General features: G+C 43.1%; 1 protein-coding gene across 4 annotated transcripts in view; it reads right to left on the bottom strand.

Annotated features, from left to right (window-relative positions):
• CERK (ceramide kinase) overlaps nt 1-6,443 on the bottom strand; it is a 40,351-nt gene extending 33,908 nt beyond the window's left edge. The window contains exons 1-2 of one of the 4 annotated variants that reach the window (XM_051642017.1): nt 6,152-6,234; nt 1,755-1,877 (exon numbers count right to left, since the gene is read on the bottom strand). In XM_051642017.1, coding sequence (XP_051497977.1) covers nt 1,755-1,791 — 37 coding nt within the window. In that variant the 5' untranslated portion in view covers nt 1,792-1,877; nt 6,152-6,234. Of the gene's footprint in view, nt 1-1,754; nt 1,878-5,471; nt 5,804-6,151 lie in introns of those variants that run through there. The other 3 variants (XM_051642007.1, XM_051641998.1, XM_051642027.1) reach the window with 3 other exon arrangements.
• Between the last annotated feature and the right edge of the window lie 11,501 nt (nt 6,444-17,944).

Below are 17,944 nucleotides of genomic sequence, written 5' to 3'. Positions count from 1 at the left end.
ATTCAAGAGACTGAATTTCAAGTTAAGAAATACTAAAGGGCATACCAATTTTCTTAAGCTTAATCTCAAAGATCTTCAAACATGTATGTTTTCGTGTTTCACCTTGTTCAATGTCAAGCACACATGACACACTAAAGACAATGAGTTTCTTAACCAGAGCAGCTGGATGAAGTGGCATGGGACAGAAAAAAAAAAAAGGACAAACAAAACACTTAATCGGCAGGTGACAGTTTTCCCAGTACACGACTGTGCCAGTCATCACCCAGTCAGGGTCACAGTGCTCTTACAGCCTTAACAGACACTTCCTTCAAGTGCAGCCTGACAAATGAGCAAAATACTGTGTTAGATGCACACTACTTTTCCCCACACTAAGTGAGAGGAGAAAAAAACCTCAGGTAAGCACACTAACAGAGGGCTATCTTTGTGAATAATGCAGCTGTCAGTTGAGAAGTGTGTTCTCCTGCGTCAAGAAAGGCTTTTTGGTGTCATCACTGTCTGTCCCTCCCACTGCCTCAGGAAGTTTACAAGCAAACATTCCTGAGTTCATAAGCAAACTCACTCAAAACCCCAGTCAAGATGCATTCATTCATCACTGCCAGCTATGCATCCTATTGGCCAAGTTCCTCCCCCAAAAATGAGTTACCTCAAAGCAAGACAGATGTGCAAAAGCATAAAAGGTCATTGCTCACAGCATATGAGTTATTCTTAAAATTCAGCTCAGGCCCATGGACACAGTGCCATTCAAAATTAATTTAAATTATTAATATACTCCTGTGTCTTAAAAATACTATCAATAAAAAGCTGGGGTGCAGATTTAATGCAAGTACTTTTTCAGTCACTTTGAAAATTAATTTACTGTTTTATACCACACCAACAGTAAGTTGCCCTAAGTTTCAGCTCTGCCTTCACCTAAAAGGAAGAAAATAAGAACATTTTCTGTCAGAAGGCACAATGCACTGTATCGATCATACCCTACAGAAAGCTGTGTCTAATAAAGACCAGAATAAGAAAAGATGGTGGATAGGGATACCGAGCAGAATTACAGAGAATTCAATTCCAGGGGGAGGGGGAAGAAAAAAGGTTGTCATGACTAAATGATTTAATTCAAAACTGTGGAAGAGTCACAGAAACATCTGGAGGCCATAATCTCAAAATAAACAGTCATGTATAGGAAAGTTGGCTCTTTTTAAAAACTAAATCAAGTAATTCGTAAGCCCAGAGACAACAGATCAGTTCCTACTATGATCACAGTTGCTATTTCACATCACAAATCTGAATTTGAATCAAAACACAGCAATTTGAACTTGGATCAGTTTGACTATTTAAACTGTACTACTCAATGTTTTCCCACACTTTTTTAATAATCTCCAAATTAAATGTTTTCACCTCACCTATAATTACTTCAATTGTAAAGCCTAAAATAAGATAGCCTTCTTCACCTTAAGTGAAAAAAAAAAACCCTCAACATAAAAGAGGTGTATGCTGAAAAACATGTGTTGTTTAACGTGGCGTGCATCTATATTTAGATAATGTGTCTTCCAGAAGACGACACATTCCAAAGAAACAATGCCTTCTAGAGCTGTTATTCCCCATATCTTACAAGCTCAATGTAGCCAGTGAACTGCCTAGATTTTCTCTAGGCCGATTTCTACACACACATTGCAAAACTGGAAATGACAAATGAAAAAAACATTACTATGGATGTGTCAACACATCGCAGGTGCTGGACAGAACTTATTTCCAAGCAGGCCCACCTCTGGTGTCTCGGTACTGTGTTTTCAAACTGAGCATTCCCTGGAATCCACAACATCAGAATGGCATCAGTCTTGTGAACACTAGTACTGAGGCTTCCTCAAGTGGTTGTTTTGGGGGAAAAGCTGGAGAAGACACATCACGGGAGAATCAGAAGAGTTAAAAGAAAGTGCACACAGTAAGTTAAGGCATACAGTTCAGTGTCTAGTTTCATCACCTCCTTCATACTGGTACTTCACAATTAAAAACACCCAGAAAAATGTGAAGAGAATCTCATTTGGTGTTTATTACTCCTTAGTACTAGATATGACATCTGTAATTACATATCTAAAATATATCTGCTATGAAATTTGGTATATAAAGTTTGATCATGTGTTACTTGAGAAAAACCTGACTGTGCCATTAATATGTGACAATAATAAAACAATTGATCTGCCCAGTTTTGCTGATCAACTAAATCTCCTGGTAAAGTGTTACATGGTTGAAAAAAATCACATTCTTCAGAATATTTGAAGATAAGGGCATGTCTAGGAAAGAAAGGTGCACAGCTAAAAGTAAGAGAGAAACATTTGAAAAATTTCAGAAGAAAACTTCTGCTATGTTCAAACAAATGTAACCAACCAAAAAACAGGAAATGGGAACCTCATTATGCTCAAGATAGAACTTGAAAATATTACACTGTTAAGCACGTTCTAACAGTAGAAACTAAACAATAATTAGGATTTAAAGTTTTAAAAACATACCATGACTTGAACAAACATTTTAAGTTCTGGTTTCTTTTTGTTAGTATCTTCTCAATTACAGCACTAAAAATTATTCTCTTAAATATTTTCTTAATTCACGAAATGCATTTTGACAGAATGGGTTTTAAATTTATGTACATATTTTTATATCATTGTACAAACATTATACAACATAAGAATCTACCAATATTCTGTAAATCTGTATTTGCCTGGACAACGGGACAAAGTCTCTGCTGTTTCCTATCTGTTCCTGAATTTGGATGCAATAGGGAGAGGTGGGTATTTCAACACTTCTACAAGATATTAATGTTAGCTCTAGTTCTTTACCTGTCGAAGTCTGTAAACCTTGAAAAAATGTATTTCAAACAATTTTTACTTGTGTAGCTAAATCCATGATAGCAATAAATACTCAGAAAATAAGCAGACCTGAGTTTTTTGAGTTTAAAGACAACTGTTTCACTGTAAAAAAATACAGCACTTTCATACTGCATAATTAAGTCTGTATTTAGGCATAATACACAGTGTCACGTAGTTAAAGGCTAAATGGCAGAAAGATACTAATCTTGGTCAAGCAACTCCTCTGAAATTACATGCTTCTAACTAACCATCTTCCATATTATAAAGTATATTTATATACTCTCATGTATGCTGCTCATTTTTCCAAAATAATTGTAGAGAATGTCATCAGCCATCTCAGGTCTTATAAGAGCTTAAAGACAAGAGGGCAACAGTAATATGAAACTGTGATGGTATTAAAGCAGAAGTACAGGAAACATTAATTAATTAGGGTGTCAAGAAGAGAAGGTACATCACCTATTGTATTGCACTCTACATAAAATTTACCTGCCCCTCCAAAACATTTAGGCATTTTTCTTCTCCTACCTTAATTTTTTTCTTCAGATTCTATGTCATGGAATGGTTTGGGTCGGAAGGGACCTTCAAGATCAGCTAGTTCCAACACCCCTGCCACAGGCAGGGACATCTCCCACTAGACCACGTTGGCTCAGAGCCCTATCCAAGCTGTCTTGTGAACAGTCCTTCCCCAGCTTTCCTGCAGCCCCTTCAGGCACTGGAAGGCCACTATAAGGTCTCCACAGAGCGTTCCCTTCTGCAGGCTGAAAAACCCCAACAATCTCAGCCCCTCTTTGAGGGAAGGTGCTCCAGCCCTCAGATCATCTTTATGGCTCCCTTATGGTCCACATCCTTTTTGTGTTGGGGGCCCCAGATGGGACACAGTACTCCAGGTGGGGTCTCATGAGAATGGGGGAGAACCACCTCTTGTTTTCCAAAATGTTGTAAACAGTTGTTTCAGGACAGTAGGCACCCTCAGTAACCAGACTTGCCTCTTAAGTAATCTCCAACTGGATAGTACTTTGGAAACCGCCACAAAGAGAGTCTAGTTTACTGTGTCCCACTTTCCTTCCACCATTCATACATCCGCTTTGGAAGAGGCTTCAGGACAGGTTCATACTTGGTTTGACTCACCAGGAACAAGCTGAGAAAACTTACAACTTAAAAAGCTGTAAAAACTTACAACTGTAAGCATTTGTAAACTTTAGAGTGCTAGTGTGATTTTGTGGCACTTTCCCATGGTCCAAGGGAAGTTACCCTACCGTAAGATGGAGCTCCCTTTGAACTTGCTCTAGCCTACAGATGAATCAACTGATGACATTGCAAAAGGCATTTTTAGAAGGATTTTACTCAAACCAATAAAATTATCTCTGAAGTAGGTGATATTTTACCTACTATTGTTCCAGAAGGTTTTGAAACTTTGTATTTTAAGATCCAAATACCATTCTCTCGACTCTTTTTATTTAATTTTGACAAGTACACAGCTTATTTTTCACACCAATATATTAAACTTGGCAGAATTAAAGAATTAATTTGTCTTCATAGTATTAAGTTCATTTAGCTGCACATATGAAGTTCAAAATATTTTAAAATACTTATTTCAACAGTACCGCTGATAAAAACTAGATTATACCAAGTTGTATGCACACAATAGAAGAGGATGGTTAACAAACTTTGATGTTATCAGGAATATGGAGAGATGTACTTAAAACATGACCAACTCTCAGTTATGTAAACTACAAAACCAAATTCTTCCAAATCTTTGAGTTCTCCTTCCCCCTTTTTACTCACCTTTTTCCAAAAAATCTCAAGCTAATAAGATAGTATGATAAAATCAAGAAAATATTTAAGAAAGGTAATGGTAAGAAGGGAAACCTATTTACCTATTTTAAGCTTGGGAACCTGCCTGGGACTGGAGACATCTCTATTTGAATCTTTCTCAGATAAACTTACAGCCAACCTTTCTATTTTTACCTTCTCTGTCTCATTTCCTCCAACCTTTGAAATGAGGATGACAGCAGTTTTCCAGCCTACAGCAGCTGCTGTGAAATCAAGGACACTATACATTTTCAGATGTTTACATTTCATGCTACTAGGTCTCTATTAATAACGGGAATAAGTACTACATAAAAACTCCAAAGTCAAAGACTGATAAAATGCCACCAAAAGCATAGTACAAAACTGTACATACAGCCATTTCCTCAGTTACCCTCAAGTTTTGTCAAGTATTTTCTGCAGTAACCTCTTCCACTTGCAGTTTTGTAAGTCAGCACTATTCTAATTATACACGAGGGGAACAACAAACAGCTTTGTTACTCCATTACCAACAATTAGCTAGTACTAAGTATTTCCAAAATAGTAACTCACAGAAGTTCAACTTCCTTTGGAAACTTCCATGCATTCCTTTAGAAAATAAAGAGCTTTAAAAACACCTCATTTGATAAAATTAATAATTACCTGAAACACTGCCTCAGTATGCAAAAGGTTTTAGCCACTTTCATGGTGGTTTTGAACACCCTTTTTAAACTAAGTCATGCAATAAAATAAAATAGTTGCTTTTTAAGTTCTGCAAGTCCTGTTACAATTAAATACCTCGTTCCAAACTACAAGCTGTTTCCTACTCACAGTTCCAAGAAACAGCGGGGTTCAGCTAACCGCAGACACCTGTGCTCTCCTCACCCAGCTGCAGGGACAGGTTTCCTGCTTTGTGACCAGGGGCACTCTCAGAACCGATGCTTTGAACTGTCTTCTCCGAACTTGCTGCACTCGCACGCTGTGCCTGCGGCTCCCCGTGAGCGGCTTTCAGCGCGGTTTCGAAACGCTCAAGCCGATTAAACCGGCCGACACGTCCGGCAGAGCGGGCTGTCTGCCGCCGGCAGCCCTGCCGCCGCTTCGTCCCGGCTTCTCTTCTCCCGCACGGCCCGGCCCGGGCCCGCCGGTGATTTAACCACCCTCTGTCTCCCACCCTCAGACTCTGAGCCCCAGAGACGACCGCTGCTGCGGACACGGGTGTCGCCGACTGCCGCCCTTTCTTTGTAAGACGAAAAGGCGCCCAAGTTCAGGAAATACTCCGCGCCCACGAACACTCCAAACGCTCGACGTACTCTGAGCCTTGAGAATGGCTCCAGCAGCGCCCCAGCGGGGGCCGACACGGCTGCAGGCCGCCCATGCCCGGAGCCTCCCTGCCCCAGGCCGCCAGGGACGCTGCGAACGCCCTTCCCCCGCCGCCGAGGTGGGGCGGCCCCGGCCCGCCGCGCTACCGCGGCAGGTGCGCTCACGGCCGCCCGCCCCGCCTCCCCACTCACCGCAGCCACGGCGCGGCGGGCGCGGGTCGCGCCAGGCCAGGCACCCCCGCTCCTCGTCTAAGGTGACCTCCCAGGAGCGCTGCCCCAGCCCCAGCGAGGAGACCAGCCGGGGCCGCCAACCGCCCAGGAGCTGCTCCATGGCCGCCAAGAGCCCGGGCCCGCCTCAGCTCGCTACCGCATGGCCCAGAGGAGCGGGCGGCCGCGGCGGGGGTAGCCTGGCAGCTACGGGTGCCCCCGACCCGCCGCTACCCGGCCTGTCCCCGGCCGGGGCGGCTGCGGCGTCAGCGCCTACGCCAGCGCCGCCGGGGCGGAGCCTGCGGGGCCGGGGCGGGGCTCGCCCGGGGGAGCCTGGGTCACCCCGGGGCAGCCCTTGCTGTGGGGCCGCGTCGCCCCAGCACTTGCGGGCCCGGCGGGCAGGGTGCCCGGGGCTCCGGGTGGCAGAAGAGGCGAAGGTCCCACCCGCGCCCACCCGCTTTGTCTCCTCGCTCCGCCTCCTCACCCCGCGGCAGAGCCTTGCCCAGCACCAGGGGAATTCCCACCCCCCGGGAACCGGGGGAGAAGAGCCGCGCACGGCTGAGTGCGGAGAAACTGGGGGTTACGCCGTGGCGTGTGCGGGTGGTTTGTTTGCTTTTGGGGGGGGATCAAGCACTCCAACTCTTCCTGTATCAAGACAGTGAAAATGCAACATCTACCACAAACTTCCAGCACCACAAACCTCTCGATCTAACCTTGCTTTCTTTTCCATAAAAAAAAAAACGAAAACATTTTGGGTTTGCCTTAAAGACACAGGCAATAATTCACTATCATTAAACTTTTAATTCTTTGCTGCCTTTCAGGTCCTTCAGGGTGATCCTGAACCTTCTCACTATAACCATCAATATCCTACCTGAAACACAGGCCGGAGTGATTAGTTGCTCTTCCTCTGACCTTGCTCCCAACCTGCTGGTTCTGAAAATTTTCTACAGAGGTTAGAGAAAAACGCCACTTGTGTGTTTCTAGGTGAGTCCAGCCCGGGGCCAGTTCTCTGCTTCATAAGGATGATACAGAGCTGCTCCAGCAGGCTCTGCCCAGAGTCAGTGCAGGGCTAAAAAGCTTCTGTGCTTGAGCTCTGCTCTGAACCTTGCAATGTACTCACATTTCATTTTCAGAAAACAAAGGAGCTTGGCACTGTCATCCAAGTTACATCTCCAGTATGGTATTCCTTTGCCATGAATACTTGTCATCTTCTGTCTTGATTGTTGCAACATCTTTTCCTTTGGCCTTGAAAGACATGATGTTGCCACCTTTATTGAAAATACCTAGGTATGCCACACCTGCACAATGTCAAGGAACACTTTGTTTCTGTCTGTTGTATTGCCTTTTACATTTTTTAATCCTTCCTTCCACAAACACCTGTAAAGCTCTTCAGTGTTTTTTAGATAAGAAGAAGCCCCTTATTTCTTCAGAGGTCCATTCCAACCCCTAATATTCTGTGATTCTCACTGTTTTAGCAAAACAATTGTTTTGGTCCACAATTTGGGATCCTCCATGCTACTCCAGGAATATCTTGAGGAATTCTTACCAGCACTGTTTGGTCTGCTCTGGCACTGTCTGGTAGTCCTCTGAAAATCAGCATGTGCTTCTGTTCCTGGAAAAAAAAGGTCAAATTTGACACAACACAGTAATTTTTTTCTATCAGTTTTAGTACTTTATGATTTTCTTCCCTGACAGTAACAGAAAAAGAATTTCTAAAGGATGACTGACTTGGAAGTCTAAAGGACACATGTTAATTATTGTTCTACTGCTTATTACATAAACCTGTAATTACCACTGAAGGGGCAGAGCTGCAGACGCAGCAAAGCCAGTAAACTGCAGGATTTATAGCCTAAAATCTTGGTGCTATAGATGGCTGATCACAGGGCTCCACCCTGAGAAATAGCATGGTTGTAAAAGCACCTCACTTTGTTCACAGGTCCACAGAGGCCATAGGAAAGGTAGTTTGTAGTTAACTTGGAAACAATAATACATTGCTTAACAAGTACAATTCACAGTATCAAATGGGAAGAATGCAGGAAGGTAACACAACTTACAGTGTTTACCTCTATGGCCCATTCATTACCCACCTAGCAAACAACATAATTTTTAAAGCCAACTTTCTCTCCTCAGTGACTTATTTTATCATCTTGGTTGACACCAAGCTGAGCAGTGCAGTTGATATGCTTGAGGGAAGGGATGCCATCTGGAGAGACCTTGACAAGTTTGAGGAATGGGCCCATGTGAGCCTCTTGAAGGCCAAGTGCAATGTCTTGCATCTGCGTCAAGACAATCACCAGTATCAGTACAGGCTGAGGGATGAGTGGATTGAGAGCAGCTGTAGAGAAGGATACTACTCAGGGATTCTGGTAGATGAAAAATGGGACATAAGCTGGTCATGTGCACTTGCAGCCCAGAAAGCAAACTGTATCTTGGGTGCATCAAAAGATGTGTGGCCAGCAGGTCAAGGGAGGTGATTCTCCTCCTCTATTCCACTCTGGTGACACCTCACCTATAGTACTGTATCCAGCTCTGGTCCCCAGGACAAGACAGATATGAGCCTGTTAGAGTAGGTCCAGAGGAGAGCCACAAAAAATGACCAGGGGGCTGGAAAACCTCTCCTATGAGGAAAGGCTGAGAGAGCTGGGCATGTTCAACTTGGAGAAGAGAAGGCCCCGGGGACACTTTGGGGCAACATTCAATACTTTAAGAGGGTTTATAAGAAAGACAGATAGAGACTTTTTACTAGGGTCTGTAGTGACAGGACAGGAGACAATGGTTTAAAAATAAAATGCAGTAGATTTAGAATAGCTATAAGAAATAATTGTTTTATGATGAGGGTGGTGAGAGGAGGGCCACGAAGATGATCAGAGGGCTGGAACAGCCCTGCCCTGGAGACAGACTGAGAGTTGGGGTTGTTCAGCCTGGAGAAAAGAAGGCTCTAGGGAGACCTTAGGGCACCTTCCAGTATCTGAAAGGGACCTACAAGAAAGCTGGGAAGGGACTTTTGGCAAGGGCATGGAGTTATAGGATGAGGGACAATGGTTTCAAACTGAAAGAGGGGAGATTTAGATTGAATATTAGGAATAAATTCTTTCCTGTGTAGGTGGTGAGTCACTGGAACACGTTGCCCAGGGAAGCTATGGATGTCCCATCCCTGGAAGTGTTCAAGGTCAAGTTGGATGTGGCTTTAAGCAAACTGATTGAGTGGAAGGTGTCTCTGCCCATGGCTGGGGTTTGGACTAGATTATCATTAAAGGTCCCTTCCAACCCAAACCGGTCTATGATTCTATTATAAGTACATAGTCCTAGCAATCTAATGTGGTACTGAACAGGATCATTACAAGATAATGTAGGCAATCAATTATGGAAGATTTCTAAGCAGGTATGTCTTTAATCTATAGGACCAGAATTACCTGCATTACCAAAATATTTATTTAAATCATTACAAACTTGAGCTAAATCACAAAATAATAACCTGTCTCTCTTCCAAATATTTTTGAGGTGTACTTTTCTATTATGTAACTATTTTTTCCACTGTGAAAGTCAAACATGCCCTCCTAGTACCCTGGCAAAAGTAGGAAGTATTGTGTATCCAACCTTATCTGACAGCGTGGAAGAATCATAGAATCATAGAACCATAGAATCCTAGGGGTTGGAAGGGACCTCGAAAGATCATCTAGTCCAACCCCCCTGCCAGAGCAGGGTCACCTAGAGTACGTCACACAGGAAGGCGTCCAGGTGGGTCTTGAATGTCTCCAGTGAAGAAGACTCCACAACCTCTCTGGGCAGCCTGTTCCAGTGCTCTGTCACTCTCACAGTAAAAAAAATTTTTGGAATATTCACCTTAAACCTCCTATGCTCCAATTTGTATCCATTACTCCTTGTCCTATCACTGGTCATCACTGAAAAAAGCTTAACTTCTTGACACTCACCCTTTACATATTTGTAAACATTGATGAGGTCACCCCTCAGTGTCCTTTTCTCCAAACTAAAGAGACCCAGCTCTCTCAGCCTTTCCTCATAAGGGAGATGTTCCACTCCCTTAATCATCTTGGTGGACTTGGTGCGTTGGACTCTTTCCAGCAGTTCCCTGTCCTTCTTGAACTGAGGGGCCCAGAACTGGACACAAAATTCCAGATGCGGCCTCACCAAGGCAGAATAGAGGGGGAGAAGAACCTCTCTTGACCGACTAACCACACCCTTTCTAATGCACCCCAGGATGCCATTGGCCTTCTTAGCCACAAGGGCACACTGCTGGCTCATGGTCATCCTCCTGTCTACTAGGACCCCCAGGTCCCTTTCACCTACACTGCTCTCCAGCAGGTCAGCCCCAACCTGTACTGGTGCATGGCATTTTTCTTCCCCAAATGCAGAACTCTACACTTGCCCTTGTTGAACTTCATCAGGTTTTTCCCCGCCCAAGTCTCCAGCCTGTCTAGGTCTCTCTGAATGGCAGCACAGCCTTCTGGTGTGTCAGCCACTCCTCCCAGCTTGGTGTCATCAGCAAACTTGCTGAGGGTACATTCTGTACCCTCATCCAGGTTGTTGATGAAGATGTTGAACAACACCGGTCCCAGTACCGACCCCTGAGGGACTCCGCTAGTCACAGGCCAAATCAAGGTCTAAATCAAAAAGATGCAAAATATCTTAACTAAAGTGAAAGCTGGATAGTACTCAAAAATGCAACTTAAATCAAAGAATCATCATATTCCACCATATTTTTGCCACTCTACTCAGTTCTGTGTTGGAAGTAAGAGGGAATCATAGATTTTTACCAAGAACTCTGGAAAACACAGTTTGCCACAGATGTGTGATGAAGCCTTTCAGTTTCTATGCCCTGCGCTCCCAGGGAGATGGCTTCAGGCTCAAAAACTCCTCCATGTCACAGGGAATATCTGCAATGGTGCTCAGTCCCACTGAGGGAAGAAAATAAATCTCAAGATCAGTGAAGATGTTCGTAATTTGTCCCTTGAACACATATGTGAGAGCCAGGGATAGTCTTGTCCAAATGACATCTAGTGCAGAATCGAACCTTTAATTTCATTGCTCAGGAATGTAAAACTGGAACCAAAATAAACATATCTTTTTAAAGTGGTTTTTTTTTTTTCCTATTTTTTACTGTCCGTTGTTAACTACAAAGTATTTATTTTCTTCCACAGATAAAATGCCCCAAGAAAGTTTTTAGACAGCAGCTTGGGAATTATAGAAAAAAAATTATCTCGCTGCATCTCAGGCAAATTGAAATACTTACCCATGAATCAAATTCTGTTCTCAAGCACACACACACAAGTCCCCATTAAAACAGTGTAAATACACCCAAAGGGCAAATTGGACAATTGAAATACTTCTAGAAAATGGAAACTAAACAACAAAGTTAATTGAAGTGAAGAAAATAATTAATTTTAAATGTCAAAATACTGGCTAATGTTCTAATTACTTTTCTACTTATCAGCAAACAGAGTGAAGCATGAGTGGAATGTTCTTGCTGCTGATGGAAAGAATGACATCACCTTCTCTAGAAAAACACTGGAGCTATCTTAAAGCACTACCATGCTTTTATCATAAAAGTTTAAATTACAGTTATTATTGTAAATTGCCTGGGAAAAAAAGGCAGTTTTAAAGGCTTTTCAAAACAGAAGATTGCAGCCCTTTATTCACTTGTGCCAAAATGGAGAGAAAGTTGGTGGTATATTGGAGGGTGTGGAAATGGATATAGAATCACATAATCACAGAATTATCAAGGTTGGAAAAGACCTTCAAGATCATCAAGTCCAACCATCCATCCTACAACCCCTAACCACTAAAACATCTCCCAAAACACCACGTCTACCTGTTTTTTTAACACCTTCAGGGACGGTGCTTCTACCACCTCCCTGGGCAGCCTGTTCCAATGCCTCATCACTCTTTCTGTGAAGAAGGTTTTCCTAATATCTAATCTGAACCTCCCCATGTGCAACTTGACCCCATTTCCTCTTGTCCTATTGCTAGTCACCAGGGAGAAGAACGTCCACCTCACCACAACCTCCTCTCAGGTACTGGTAGACAACAATGAGGTCTCCCCTCAGCCTCCTCTTCTCCAGGCTGAACATTCCCAGCTCCTTCAGCCTCTCCTCTTAGGGCTGGTTCTCAAGACCCCTAATCAGCTTAGTTGCCTTTCTCTGCACCCTCTCCAGCACCTCAATGTCCGTCTTATACTGTGATGCCCAGAACTGCACCCAGTGCTCGAGGTGCAGCCTCACCAAGACCGAGGGACAGGATGACCTCCCTAGTCCTGCTGGTCACACTACTCCTGGTGCAGGCCAGGATTCTGTTGGCCTTCTTGGCCACCTGGGCACACTGCTGGCTCATGTTCAGCCAGCTGTCAATAAACACCCCCCAGATCCCTCTCTGCTGGGCAGCTCTCCAGCCATTCCTCCCCAAGCCTGTAGCACTGCTGGGGTTTGTTGTGGCCAAAGTGCAGGACCCAACATTTGGCCTTATTGAAACTCATGCTACTGGCCTCGGCCCAGCGGTCAAGCTTGTCTAGATCTCTCAAGCAGGTCAACACTTCCATGCAGCAAACTTACTGAGGGCGCACTCTACCCCTTCATCCAAGTCATCAATAAAGATGTTGAACATGAGCAGCCCCAGCACTGAGCCCTGGGGAACACCACTTGTGACTGGCCACCAACTGGGTTTAACTCCATTGAACACAACTCTTTGGACCTGGCCTGTCCAACCAGATTTTTATCCAGCAAAGCATGTGCACATGCAAGCCATGAGCAGCCAGCTTCTCTAGGAGAATGCTGTGTGGGAAATCTTGTCAAAGACCTTGCTAAGGTCAAGGTAGACAACATCCACAGCCCTTTCCTCATCCAATAAGTGTGTCACCCTGTCATAGAAGGACATCAGGTTAGTCAAACAGGACTTCATGAACCCATGCTGACTGGGCCTGATCACCTAGTTGCTCTGCATGCACTGCATAATTGTACTCAGGATGATCTGCTCCATCAGCTTCCCTGGTACTGAAGTCATACTAGCAGGCCTGTAATTTCCTGGATCATCCTTCCATCCCTTCTTGTATATGGGGGTTACACTGGCTGATTTCCAATCTGCTGGTACCTTTCCAGTCAGTCAGGAGTGCTGGTAAATGATAGAAAGCGGCTTGGTGAGCACCCTGCTAGCTCTTTCAGCACTCTTGGGTGGATCCCATCCAGCCCAATAGATTTGTGCCTGACTACATGGTGTAGCAGGTCACCAACCATGTCCTCCTGGATTGTGGGAGGATTGCTCTGCTCCTGGTCCCTATCGCCTAGCTTAAGGTACTTTGTTTTCTTGTAAAGGGAAACGATGCATCCTGTTCCTGAACAAGAGAAGTTTACAGACTCCTTCCTAAATTCCAAAGCTCCAACCTATTTCCATATTCTCTGTGTAAGCTACCTATCACTGTGAAAAATACTAAATATTATTTGTTGTAAGCTGTTACAGCTGTGGCTCCCACTACACATATGCACAGAAGTATTGGTTTATATTTCTTTTTTTAGATCCTTATTCCTATTTTTATTACTAGCCTTAACTGGAGTCTCTGAGGAGATGTAGGACCCCCCCTCCCATCCAACTGCATCCTTCTAAGAGACAATGAAATTAGAAGTTTCCTGTCAGTGTGCAGCTTTTGTCTTGCATTGAGAAATTGTTGTAATTTATTGAAAAAAATAAGAACCACTGATCTTTCTTCGTAAGAGACCAATACAGGAATCTGAGATTTGTTCTCTTCTTGGAGGCTTTGTGCAGTGCAGGGTGTATAGAGGGTTGTATAAGAATTTTTTATTGTGCTCTGGTAAGAATGCTTGAATAAATAAAGTAGGTCTTTCCTGTGGTGCTTGAAGGCAAGGACAACTGAAGAGGCAGAACTGAGAAAATGCTCATAACATCCACAAGTTTCTGTCTTCTTTCCACTTCTGAACTACTATCAGTTGTTCTATTAAAAGAATATATTGTTCTCTGCAAGCTGTGCTTTGCTGATCTTTCCAGTCCCTCAAAGCTGCAGAAAAACTGCCCTATGCAGACCTTGCCTGAAGCATGCCCAGGTGCTTTTTTGCAAAACCATGCATATGGACCAGTTCTCAAGAAGAGCTCTAAGGGTGGTAACTCTGGGCAGGCAGACAATTTTTTATAGTTCAAGTATCAAACTACATATCATGTTCAATAGTAATCTCCATCATTTGACTGATTGACAAAGTCCCTTGTGAGGCTGCCTTGAAGGATAAAGGAGTCCAGGAAGGCTAGACATACTTCAAGAAAGAAGTCTTAACGGCACAGGAACTGCTGTCCCCGTGTGCTGAAAAAAAAGTAAGTGGGGTAGGAGACCAGCCTGGCTAAATAGGGACCTTTAGAACAAAAAGAGAGTCTATGACCTTTGGAAGAGGGGACAGGACTCATGAAGACTATACAGATGAAATGAACCTATGCAGGGTGTAAAATTAGGAGAGCCAAAGTGCAGCTAGAGCTCAAACTAGCTACAGCTGTTAGGGATAATAAAAGTGTTTCTGTAAGTTCATTAACAGCAAAAGGAGGATTAGGGAAAATTGGTCCTTTATTGGATGCAAAGGGAATCTTAGTAACAAAGGATGAGGAAAAGGCTGAGATGCTCAACACCTGCTTTGCGTCAGTCTTTAGAGTGGAACTAGCTGTTCCATTCCATGGATACCCAGCTACATTAGCTAGGAGACAGGGAGGGGATGCAGAATGAGGTAATCACAATTAAAGAGGGAGTGGTCAGAGATCTCCTACACCACTTAGACACACACAAGTCTGTGAGACCGGATGGGCTACATCCAAGGGTGCTGAAAGAGTTGGCAGATGTGATGGCCAAGCCACTTTCCATTATTTACCTGAAGTCCTGGCTAGCTGCGGAGGTCCCAATGGACTGGAGGGTAGCAAATGTAACACCCATCTATAAGAAAGGCAGAAAGGAGGTTCTGGGAAACTATAGTCCTGTCAGTCTGACCTCGGTACCAGGGAAGGTCATGGAGCAGATCATCTTGAGTGTTATTAGAAGACATAGAGAGGATAACCAGGGGATCAGGCTCAGTCAGCATGGGTTTATGAAAAACCTGATCTCCTTTCATAACCTGATGACCCGACTATTGGACAAGAGAAAGGCTGTGGATATTGTCTGTCTGGACCTCCAAAAAGCATTTGACACGGTTCCCCATAGAACTCTCATAAAAAAAAAAACGGGCTGCTCGTGGCCTGGATAAGCATATGATCTGTTGGATCAAGCATTGGCTGGACTGTTGGGCCCAGAGAGTGGTGGTCAGTGGAGTCAAATCCAGCTGAGGCCAGTCACAAGTGGTGTTCCTCAGGGCTCCGTGCTGGGACCGTTTCTGTTTAGCATCTTCATTGATGATCTTGATAAGGACATAGTGTATTATCAGTAAGTTTGCAGATGACATCAAGCTAGGCAGGAGTGTTGATCTGCATGAGGACAGGGAGGCTCTACAGAGAGACTTGGATAGATGGGATAATTGGGCTAATGTTAATGGTCTGGGCTTCAACAAGGCCAAGTGCTGGGTCCTGCACTTGGGCCACAACAACACCAGGCAACACTACAGGCTTGGGGAAGCGTGGCTGGAAAGTGTCTGGCAGAAAAGGACCTGGGCGTTCTCATTGACAAACAGCTGAATATGAGCCAGCAGTGTGCCCAGGTGGCCAAGAAAGCCAGTGGCATCCTGGTTTGTATTAGAAATAGTGTGACCAGCAGAAGGAGAGAGGTGATTGTCTCCCTGTACTCAGCACTGGTGAGGCCACACCTGGAGTGTTGTGTCCAGTTTTGGGCACCTCAATTCAAGAGAGATTTTGAGGTGCTGGAGCGAGTACAGAGGAGGGCAATGAAGCTGGGGAAGGGCCTAGAGAATAAATCTTGTGAAGAACGATTAAAGGAGCTGGGAATGTTTAGTTTGGGGAAGAGGAGGCTGAGGAGAGACCTCCTCAGTCTCTACAACTACCTGAAAGGTCATTGTAGAGAGTTTGGTGCTGGTCTCTCTTCTCACAGGTAATTAGTGACAGAACAAGAGGGAATGGCTTCAAGCTGCAATAGGGGAGGTTTAGACTGGACATTAGGAAATTTTTTTTTTTCCCAGAAAGAGTGGTTAGACACTGGAATAGGCTGCCCAGGGAGGTGGTTGAGTCACCATCCCTGGATGTGTTTAAGGGTCATTTGGATGTGGTGTTGGTGGATATGGTTTAGGGAAGAACTTGGTAGAGCAGGGATGATGGACTCGGTGCTTCCAAGGGTCTTTTCCAACCTGAATAGTTCTGTGATTCTATGATTCATATATATTAACTCCTACATTTAAGGAGTGTAAGAACAGTAAGAGTTTTTGAAGGTTTATAACTCTGCCTCTACGGTTTTTTACACAACTGTGGGTCTTGTGAGTGCTACCAGCATGACACTATTGACAAATTTCAAGTGTGAGCTTCAATCTATGAGAGCTAAAAGAGCTTCAGGATGAAAAAGCTGTTAACATAAAAATTCCTGCCATCACCAAAGCAACATTTTTTATCCTAACTCATTTTTAGACCTCTAAGTGGAGCATTTTAACTGGACCTTTTATTCTCGTAGTGCTTCTCTAAGTGCTCTGCTGCAGCAGGCAGGGCTCTAATTAATATCAGGGCTCTTCTAACTTATACCAGACAGTGTGGCCTTCATAAACTAAAGAATAAGGTAAGATTATTCTTATATTTAGGCTTGAGAGATATATTTTTATGCTACTTTTAGAATAATGTACTGTTAAACTACTAATAAACAGTTCAGGTAAAAGAAAGCATGGGGGGGAAAATCACACAAACTACAATTTGTGAACAGAAACAGTTCCTTTACAAAGAGAATGTAAACCAAACCAGAAGCAAGATTCTCTGAAACAGAAGAGGAAAATCTGGAGAGTATATTTATAAGACTTAATATAGTTGACTAATGAAATTATTTGAAAATAAAACAAATTTAATATAGGAACCATTACACTGGAAAACATTATTTACTTCCTTCAGTTCTGGATATCCTTAGCACAGGAACTGAAAAAACACAGAGATAATCAGATTGTCAACATGAGCAAATAAGCACCTATGAGAAGCACAGCCCCTTTATTTATCATGACACTTCAAATCAACTATTACTTAAGATGTGCTTAGTCAAACTAAACCCAGCACATAAAACCAAATAAAGTATCTAGTACTTAAACAACCATGAAAGCATCTCTGCAAGCCCCACCTATGGTCTTTATCATCATAAAATAAAATAAAATAAAATAAAATAAAATAAAATAAAATAAAATAATAAAATAAAATAAAATAAAATAATAAAATAAAATAAAATAAAATAAAATTTGAACAGTTATGTTATCTAAGACACTCAAATCACTTCTTCATTTCCAAGAACCAGTTGACGTATCTGTAGCCTGCCAATGTTAATAACTTGAAAAACCATAAACAACACAGAAATCAGAATGTGTCTGTGAAGAACTTTCCTTCTTTTAAAAAATGCTTGACTCTGTATAGCTGCCAGGATTAAAACTCCAGCCAATATACATTGAATTAGATGAAACATAAATTTAAGTTATAATTATTTTCAATAATTTTCAATTTTTTTTCCTATCACTGAGGAAATTACACTGATGTGCCATTTCTGTCTAAAAAATTAATCATGCCTGTGATATCTGCTAGATTTAGCTCACTCAGAAAGTAGTGAAATGTCTAATCACCATTTACCAATAGTCTTCCTGCTCCTTTCTTGGCATTTGG

The sequence above is a fragment of the Apus apus genome, chromosome 1 (genome assembly GCF_020740795.1).
Source record: "Apus apus isolate bApuApu2 chromosome 1, bApuApu2.pri.cur, whole genome shotgun sequence".
NCBI lineage: Eukaryota > Metazoa > Chordata > Aves > Apodiformes > Apodidae > Apus > Apus apus.
Note: the sequence above shows the minus strand (reverse complement) of the source record. Positions and strands in the feature narration are given on the sequence as shown.